We start from the raw sequence: 9884 nt of genomic DNA, 5'->3' as shown, positions 1-9884 counted from the left end.
TATCAATCGTGAGTAAATGTCTCACTAAATTCTGGGGTACGTGGAGATTCTAGGATTTGCACGCACAACATATTGAGATTTATCAAACTGTCTCATGCAACATATACACATGTTTTCATTGATAAATCAAAGGCATACTATATTTGTACCGTCGTAAACGAGCGTTACAACCCTGCCTGGAAAACGTCCTCCATTCACCTTTTATGATAACAAAAATGCCTTTGCTGTATGATTTGGAGATGTTGGAACTAGGCCATTATAGTTTCTAAAAGAAAGTGCAATGGCAAATTTTATCACATTTCTGTAGAGGTGTGGGCAGAATGTATTCATCTTTTGCTGTGACTTTTTCAAACTAAAATTGCATGCTGCCTATAGCGAGTGTCAAACACTGGCTGCCCATTCTGCAAGATTGAATGTCTATTTGAACAATTTAAAAGTAAATGCTACAGCCCACACTTTTATGCAAAAGACAAATTGTTGTTAATATTTTGTTTATCAATACATTATTCTGTTTCTATCTCCTGCCTTGGCATAGGCTCTGAGATTAAATAGGCTATGATGTCACGCTCCTGATAAATGGTAGGCTAATATTTGTTGTGTAGCGGTAATAAACCCGTCATGTCAGAAAAGGAGCGACGTCCTGCAATGTGATTATGATTTAGGCCTATATAATAAAAGTTAAAGAAACATATTAGGCTACATGCTGCTATGCGATCTCCTTACCAACAGCAAATGCTGTTTTATCATTAGGACTAGGTTGTCATGTTTTTCTTAGCCTACCATTATTTTAATTCCCATGCATAAAACACCTTAATTTCCCCCGAAATAACAATATTTGCTTGCAATAGAATTGATCAACCACTAGAAGTTGTGCGTACGCATGGTCTGAGCTGTGCGTGGAGATATGCACACATTCCCTCCAAGTTCAAAAAGTATAAATACCAACCTTTGCAAGAAAAGTGGCACACACAAGATTTAATATTTTTTGTGCACACGCACTTTTGATAAATGAAGCCCCAGTACCAGAGAGTTGCATCATATCATTATAGTACAGTGTGTAGAAACCATTAGGAACACCTGCTCTTTCCATGACATAGACTGGCCAGGTGAATCCAGGTGAAAGCTATGATCCCTTATTGATGTCACTTGTTAAATCCACTTCAATCAGTGTAGATGAAGGGGAGGAGACAGGTTAAAGAAGGATTTTTAAGACTTGAGACAATTGAGACATGGATTGTGTATGCGTGCCATTCAGAGGGTGATTGGGCAAGACAAAATATTTAAGTGTCTTTGAACGGGGTATGGTAGTAGGTGCCAGGCGTACCGGTTTGTGTCAAGAACTGCAACACTGTTTGTTTTTTTAACGCTCAACAGTTTCCCGTATCTATCAATAATGGTAGACACGGGAACTGTGGGAAGCCTTGGAGTCAACATGGGCCAGCATCCCTGTGGAACGCTTTCGACACCTTATAGAGTCCTGACGAATTGAGGCTGTTCTGAGGGCAAAAGGGGGTGCACCTCAATATTAGGAAGGTGTTCCTAATGTTTTGAACACTCAGTGTATATGACTATGACCATTAAACTCTCAATCTCAATGACAGTCAGGAACATCTCTGTTGTCTCTCATTTGTCTTTTATAAGGGAGTCAATATAAATCCCAGTGTGCTCTACTTTGGAGTTTCTTCTTAATGTCTGCCATCCTATGACATCCCAGGTTTTGTAGTTCTATGGGTTCCGAGGCACAGTCGGTAGGGAGGGTGGGCAGGCAACGGGGAGGAGTCACACCACCATGTGACTAGTGTTTTTCAAATCTCCATTGCCACGTGGGTTTGCATGGTGAGGACCCCCGCCCCTCGTGCCAGGTCCTGCGTCCTGCTCCACCTCATCCTCGGGGTCCATCTGCTCACTCTTCTTTTTGACATAGCGTTCGTACAGCACCATGACCACCCCGATGGCCCACGCCGACACCGTGCCCGCCGCGAAGATGACGAAGCCGATGGCGATGAAGAACAGGTAGTCCCATGAACCCAGGCCCTGGTGGCACCGCGACCGCAGCTGCATCCCCAGCTCACCCAGACGCTGCCCCCGCAGGTCAGGAGGACCACCGCACACCGTCTGGCCCTCGTCTGGAAGAGAGAACACAGCACAGGTGGGGGTTAATTACAATACTTACATAAGTCATACTAGAACTTGCATTGGTGACACGGCAGTAAAGGCCTGTCACTAGCTGTAATGAGTAGAGCTCTGAGTTTTTCTTGAGCATGTCACCTGACCAGTAAAAACTATGGGTCCTAGTTATAGGCTATACTAGTACAGACTGTTTTTCCTGGTCAGGTCACATGGCCAGGAAAGACTCCGGGCCCTAGTAGTCATTGCAATTAGTACTGAGCCCATACAGTATTACCAACATAAGAACAACATACTGCTACTATTATTATCAATTCCCCAACCAATAACTTGAGCATGACTCTTAGGACTAGGCCTGCTAAGATTACGTTTTTTTTTCCTCTATAAAGCTGATGTGGCAAATATTCTAAATCAGATGCATTAGTCAGCACTCTGCATACACATAATAATAATAATAATAATATAATGATGGAAATGATCTTTGAAGTGTTGCCAGTGTTGGGTAGCACGTAGGTTACCCACCCAGGGAAAGTGATATCAATATTATATTTCATCAAATAGAGATCTCTGGCCTGTTGAATAATTCAAACACATTACATTATATAGTTTTACATAACCTTCATGAGAGATGGATGACACACACACACTCCCTACTGAAATGTCTTTCCATTTGCAGCTATAATACAAACTACCATGTAAGAAAACAGTACCTGCTAACTAGTTTTTATTGCTAGATATTGCTGCACTGTTGGACATAGAAACATAAGCATTTCGCTGCCCCTGTGATAACATCTGCAAAACTGTGTATGCAACCAATAAACGTTGATTTGTTTCCCTTATCAGAAAATAACAGAATAGGAGCTACTGCCTGTTATTGTTGTGTTGATATTACATTACACCAAATTCAAGGCTTTTGAATAATTCAAGCACATTTCAGCCCTTCTGGATTTCACTGGGTAATTCTGTCTTTTGTGTCTGACTCATACGGTACAGTTAGCATGGCTTTTCTTCTTCTAAGCTGCATGGCTCCAGCAGGCTCCTAGTTGGATCATGACTAAGCCCCTCACTCACTCAGAATTCATGAATCTCAATAGAAAAAGGGATGTTTGTTTTGAATGTCAGAACAGGGAATTCCTGTTCTGTAGCTTCAAAGACCTGACTGACAGGTGACACATACTGTGTGGGAGAAGAGGAACTTAGATAGACTACTATAAATGTGTTTTGGGAAGTAAATAGTTTGATACAGTATGTTGGTCTAATAACAGATGCTATCGATCTAATGATGCTAACACTGTGTGTATGGCTGCCTGGGTATCATCTAAAAGTCCTGGTTTGTTAGGGGCAATATTGGGAAGAAGAAAAATGCTTGCAATACCCAGAGTATTGGAGAATTTCAAAGGACACGCTTTAATTTGCTTTTGTTTTCGTAGCTTTTTGTGTTGGGGAATCTCTCGGGATGAGATCAAAGGGCTTTTGCTTTTTCTGCCTGGCTGACTGGCTGTGCTCTGCTCTGTTCTGTAGTCTGTGCTTCGTTCCAGCAGACTTTGCTCATGCACTCTTTTCACTTGCTTATTTTGCATCACAGAATCTGTGCAGGCAGGATTTGTCCATGGATGGACTTTCTGGGGAAACTGAGACATATTTACATTACATTATTTAGCAGACGCTCTTATCCAGAGCGACTTACATTATTCTTTTTTTTCATTTTTTTTTTTTCATACTGGCCCCCGTGGGAATCGAACCCACAACCCTGGCGTTGCAAACGCCATGCTCTACCAACTGAGCTACCTCCCTGCCGGCCATTCCCTCCCCTACCCTGGACGACGCTGGGCCAATTGTGCACCGCCCCATTGGTCTCCCGGTTGCAGCCGGCTACAGCAGAGCCTGGATTCGAACCAGGATCTCTAGTGGCACAGCTAGCACTGCGATGCAGTGCCTTAGACCACTGCGCCACTCGGGAGTACATATGTTGTGCTAGTTTCACTCTAGAGACATTTCAAATCCTTAAGTAAAAATCTGAGTGGAGCTACAGAGAATGAAATTATGTACACTACCGGTCAAAGGTTTTAGAACAACTACTCATTCAAGGGTTTTTCTTTATTTTTACTATTTTCTACATTGTAGAATAATAGTGAAGACATCAAAACTATGAAATAACACATATGGAATCATGTAGTAACCAAAAAAGTGTTAAACAAATCAAAATATATTTTATGTTTGAGATTCTTCAAATAGCCACCCTTTGCCTTGATGACAGCTTTGCACACTCTTGGCATTCTCTCAACCAGCTTCACCTGGAATGTTTTTCCAACAGTTTTGAAGGAGTTCCCACATATGCTGAGCACTTGTTGGCTGCTTTTCCTTCACTCTGCGGTCCAACTCATCCCAAACCATCTCAATTTGGTTGAGGTTGGGGGATTGTGGAGGCCAGGTCATCTGATGTAGCCCTCCATCACTCTCCTTCTTGGTAAAATAGCCCTTACACAGACTGGAGGTGTGTTGGGTCATTGTCCTGTTGAAAAACAAATGATAGTCCCACTAAGACCAAACCAGATGGGATGGTGTATCGCTGCAGAATGCTGTGGTAGCCATGCTGGTTAAGTGAATTCTAAATAAATCACAGACAGTGTCACCAGCAAAGCATCCCCACACCATAACACCTCCCACACCATGCTTTACGGTGGGAAATACACATGCGGAGATCATCCGTTCACCCACACCGTGTCTCACAAAGACACAGCGGTTGGAACCAAAAATCTCAAATTTGGACTCCAGACCAAAGGACACATTTCCACAGGTCTAATGTCCATTGCTTGTGTTTCCTGGCCCAAGCAAGTCTCTTCTTATTATTGGTGTCCTTTAGTAGTGGTTTCTTTGCAGCAATTTGACCATGAAGTCCTGATTCACAGTCTTCTCTGAACAGTTGATGTTGAGATGTGTCTGTTACTTGAACTCTGTGAAGCATTTATTTGGGCTGCAATTTCTGAGGCTGGTAGCTCTAATGAACTTATCCTCTGCAGCAGAGGTAACTCTGGGACTTCCATTCCTGTGGCGGTCCTCCTGAGAGCCAGTTTCATCATAGCGCTTGATGGTTTTTGCGACTGAACTTGAAGAAACTTTCAAAGTTCTTGTCTTAAAGTAATGATGGACTGTCGTTTCTATTTGCTTATTTGAGCTGTTCTTGCCATAATATGGACTTGGTCTTTTACCAAATAGGGCTATCTTCTGTATACCACCCCTACCTTGTCACAACACAACTGATTGGCTCAAATGCATTAAGAAGGAAAGAAATTCCACAAATTAACTTTTAACAAGGCACACCTGTTAATTGAAATTCATTCCAGGTGACTACCTCATGAAGCTGGTTGAGAGAATGCCAATAGTGTGCAAAGCTGTCATCAAGGCAAAGGGTGGCTATTTGAAGAATCTCAAATCTCAAATATATTTAGATTTGTTTAACACTTTTTTGGTTACTACATGATTCCATCTGTGTTATTTCATAGTTTTGATGTTTTCACTATTATTCTAATATGTAGAAAACAGTAAAAATAAAGAAAAACCCTTGAATGAGTAGCTGTTCTAAAACTTTTGACCGGTAGTGTACCAAACTATAATAGCACAAGGGAAGGGCCATAATATATCATGATTTACATCAAATGAATACTTAACTAGTGTTCCATTGTAGAAAATCACAATGTATTCTTGATTTGTCTTAGCCTACATCACAACTGACCCTTTGCTCTCTGTCTTTGATTATTTAAATAAAGGCAGTGGAGATGCATAACCCAGTAAATAAGCGCGTACATCACTAACAATAGAGTTAGGGACAACAACAGAGACAGGCCTAGATCTCCTGTTGTCTCCAAAGACATACCATTTTGTCTTCAGATGCCCTGAGAGTTTGGAAACGAATTTAGCAGCACAGATGTGTGACACACACATGAACACACACATGCACACACACCACACTACACTTGAACAGTCCTCTGATCTAGCTAGCCTCAGAACTCCTGACACCACTACAGTAGCACTCCTTTCAATAATAATAACAATAATAACACACTACCCTCCTCTTCCCAGTGAATACTAAGTACTCCTTCCACTTCGCTTCCTCTACTTAGCTAGAGTTCATTCTCTCTCCAAGGCATGGAAGCCCCCGGGCCTCCCTGTCACCCCCGTTAGTGGCCGACATCAAAGGAGAGGCTTCCTCTCCCCGTCCCGTCCGCACACCACGCTATTTCTAGCGTGTCTCCGTATATAACTACTAACTACAGACAGCATGCTAATCTTTAGGAGGCGAGACAGCAGTGGAGAATCTGTTAGTTCCTTCTGTGAGTTTTTCTTCCCTTCTTCCTTCTATCAATGCATTATTTCTATTATTTTTAAAATTCTTTATTTATTTTTATTCTATTTCTATTTCTGCTGAGACGACAAAAAACAGACGGTGCCTCTCAGAACAGGTGAGATCCAGACGGCTGATAGTGACGATCAAAAACACAGCATCTCTATACACCTTCTGTCCTTTTGCTTTATACAGTACCCCCGTCTGAGTGAGTCCCGTGTGTGCGTGAATGTGTGTGTTCTCCCTTTCTGGCAGCTGTCACTGGAAAGGACTCCGCTCCAAATGAAAGCAGACAAAGGCAATAAGCAGCAGGAAAGTAAAACAGCAGGAATAGTTTACAGGACTAGTTTAGGATTCTGCCTGAGCTGCAGGGGAGAGGATGATGAGCTGGTGTGTGTGCACGTTTGGCAGGGGATGCTTGTTAGTAAGTGTATCATGGTGTGACTGGCTCTTGCTCAGCGAGATGCACTATAAATAGCTACCCTTTTGTGTATTGACACATCCCAAAAAATCAGGGAAGACTTCACTCCAAACTGAACAAAGCATAAATCTGATATACAGTACATTCATCTGTCAAGACACAAGAATACAACAGAAAAATAATCAATCCTTATTCAAAACTAATTTTGCTGCATAGTGTAACCGACTGGATTTGAACCCAAGTCTATTGTGCACAACACGACTGTTAGTCCACTGAGCTAAAGGCCTAAGGCACTAACTGAAGTCTTCAGGTCTAAGGCATGGTTACTGATCACATGAACGTGGTTCCCTGAGCCACATTCATTACATATAGGCATATACACTGAGTATACCAAACATTAAGAACACTTCATAATATTGAGTTGCACCTCCCTCCCACCTTTTGCCCTCAGAACAGCCTCAATTCGTCGGGGCATGGACTCTACAAGGTTTCGAAAGCGTTCCACAGGGATGCTGGCCCATGTTGACTCCAATGCTTCCCATAGTTGTGTGAAGTTGGCTGGATGTCCTTTGGGTGGTGAACCATTCTTGATACACACGGGAAACTGTTGAGCGTGAAAAACCCAGCAGCATTGCAATTCTTGACACAAACCGGTGTGCCTGGCACCTAGTACCAGACACCGTTCAAAGGCACTTCAATCTTTTGTCTTACCCATTCACCCTCTGAATGGCACACATACACAATCCATGCCTCAATTGTCTCCAGGCTTTAAAAAACGTATTTCACCTGTCTCCTCCCCTACCAACTACACTGATTGAAGTGGATTTAACAGGTGACATCAATAAGGGATCATAGCTTTCACCTGGATTCACCTGGTCAGTCTATGTCTTGGAAAGAGTAAGTGTTCTTATTGTTTTGTATACTCAGTGTAGTTTGTTGAATAAAGTGTTTCCGGTTGGTGGGGCATGTGCAGGTGGATTCACTGGTCATTTCACGTCTAGACACTGTGGGTTTCGGGATTAGGCCTTAATTGCATGAGTGAATAAAGGAATAAGAAAAGGTTCCTCAGTACGTGTCTCATTTCAGTCGTGTGTTATTTGATTGTCTTCAATTGCTGTTAGGTTTAGCCTCCACTGTCACCTGTTTCAAGACTTATCCTAGGCCCCGTGATGCAGGCAACCGTGCAGGAAATATATACAGTAAAGTAATACAGGTAACTGCCTAAACAAAGGAAACACCAACATAAAGTGTCTTAATAGGGTGTTGGTCCACCACGAACTGTCAGAACAGCTTCAATGTGCCTTGGCATAGACTCTACAAGTGTCTACAAACTCTACTGGAGGGATGCGACACCATTCTTCCTCAAGAAATTCCATCATTTGGTGTTTTGTTGATGGTGGTGGAAAAAGCTGTCTCAGGCGCCGCTCCAGAATCTCCCATAAGTGTTCAATTGTGTTGAGATCTGGTGACTGAGACACACACACACACTTTAAACCCCCTATGCTCCTTTAAGACACCTCTTTCAAACTCACTGAGATCATTTTTTCTAACCATGGTAGCCAAAATAATGAGCAACTGGACATTTCTATACATGACCCTAAGATTTATAACAGTCTTAAATGTCTTACTGTTGAGGTGTAGTAGGCCTCATTCATGAACTCATAATGAAACACGTAGTGAGGAGATCAAGAATGCACTTTGTGCACCAAACAAGAAGATCAGGCGCAGCGTGCTGAAGAAGAACCCTCTGAAGAACCCGAGATTTTCTAAGCTGCTGAGACGACGGCAGACAGTGCCTCTCAGAACAGGTGAGATCCAGACGGCTGATAGTGACGATCAAAGAGACTGAGCTCTGAGCTTAAAACACAGCATGTGGTTATGAAAGTGAAATGCTTTCAGTGAGCATTTCAGGAGAGTGTGAACATGGAAACATTCCTTCAGAGAGGCCTGGGAAATGCAGAGCTGGAGAGAATGGCTGTCCTCTCCTACTATTGGTCCAGCCCCTCACACTGGCTTAGTCCATCCATATTTTATATCAATGTGTATGATGTTGGTATTAGTACAGCATATCACAGAATATAATCACAGTACAGCAGTACACTTTTAGTTTACTCAACATTTCGGTCAAACTGTTACCTGAACTTCAAATGTTTAGTTGGCACAAATTTAGCTACAACTTCAGAAAACTGTTTAGGGACACTCACACATTCAAATAGTGCTTTAACATTTACATTACATTTTAGTCATTTAGCAGACGCTCTTATCCAGAGCGACTTACAGTTAGTGAGTGCATACATTGTTTTATTTTTCATACTGGCCCCCCGTGGGAATCGAACCCACAACCCTGGCGTTGCAAACGCCATGCTCTACCAACTGAGCTACATCCCTGCCGGCCATTCCCTCCCCTACACTGGATGACGCTAGGCCAATTGTGCGCCGCCACATCGGTCTCCCGGTCGCGGCCGGCTACGACAGAGCCTGGATTCGAACCAGGATCTCTAGTGGCACAGCTAGCACCACTCGGGAGGCTTTTAACATACATGTTCGCGTTCATTTATACAGTAATTACTATTCAATATGTTCTAACCTGGGATATGAACTCACAACCTCTTGGTTCAAAGCATTCCTATCTTCCTGCTACACCACCATGTCTGTGTCAATGATTGATTTCATCAGTATTCCTACAATTTTCACTTTACACTAAATCTCAATTCTGTTAAAAGTACACTCAAGAAAAACTATTTTATTTTAGTAATTAAGGAGTAACATTAAAACAGAAAACTCTAAAATAAGTAAATAAGTAAATCAAATAAATGATGAGAGAATAGTCAGATTAACTGATAACTGACACAGACATGGTAGGGTAGCAGGACGATTGACATGCTGTGTACCAAGAGGTTGTGAGATCAAATCCCAGGAAAGGACATGTTGAAAAATAATTACCCTATAAATAAACATGTACAATGTCAAATACGTAAATTGAAAACATTGTAT

At 42.2% G+C, this 9884-nt stretch overlaps 1 protein-coding gene across 2 annotated transcripts in view; it reads right to left on the bottom strand.

Moving 5' to 3' along the window:
- Positions 1 to 1493: 1493 nt before the first annotated feature.
- LOC121581546 (leucine-rich repeat-containing protein 52) overlaps positions 1494 to 9884 on the bottom strand; it is a 10221-nt gene continuing 1830 nt past the window's right edge. For both annotated transcript variants that reach the window (XM_041897043.2, XM_041897041.2), the window contains exon 3: positions 1494 to 2126. In XM_041897043.2, the coding sequence (XP_041752977.1) occupies positions 1780 to 2126 (347 nt within the window). In that variant the 3' untranslated portion in view covers positions 1494 to 1779. The remainder of the gene's footprint in view (positions 2127 to 9884) is intronic.

This window comes from Coregonus clupeaformis, chromosome 14 (genome assembly GCF_020615455.1).
Source record: "Coregonus clupeaformis isolate EN_2021a chromosome 14, ASM2061545v1, whole genome shotgun sequence".
NCBI lineage: Eukaryota > Metazoa > Chordata > Actinopteri > Salmoniformes > Salmonidae > Coregonus > Coregonus clupeaformis.
Note: the sequence above shows the minus strand (reverse complement) of the source record. Positions and strands in the feature narration are given on the sequence as shown.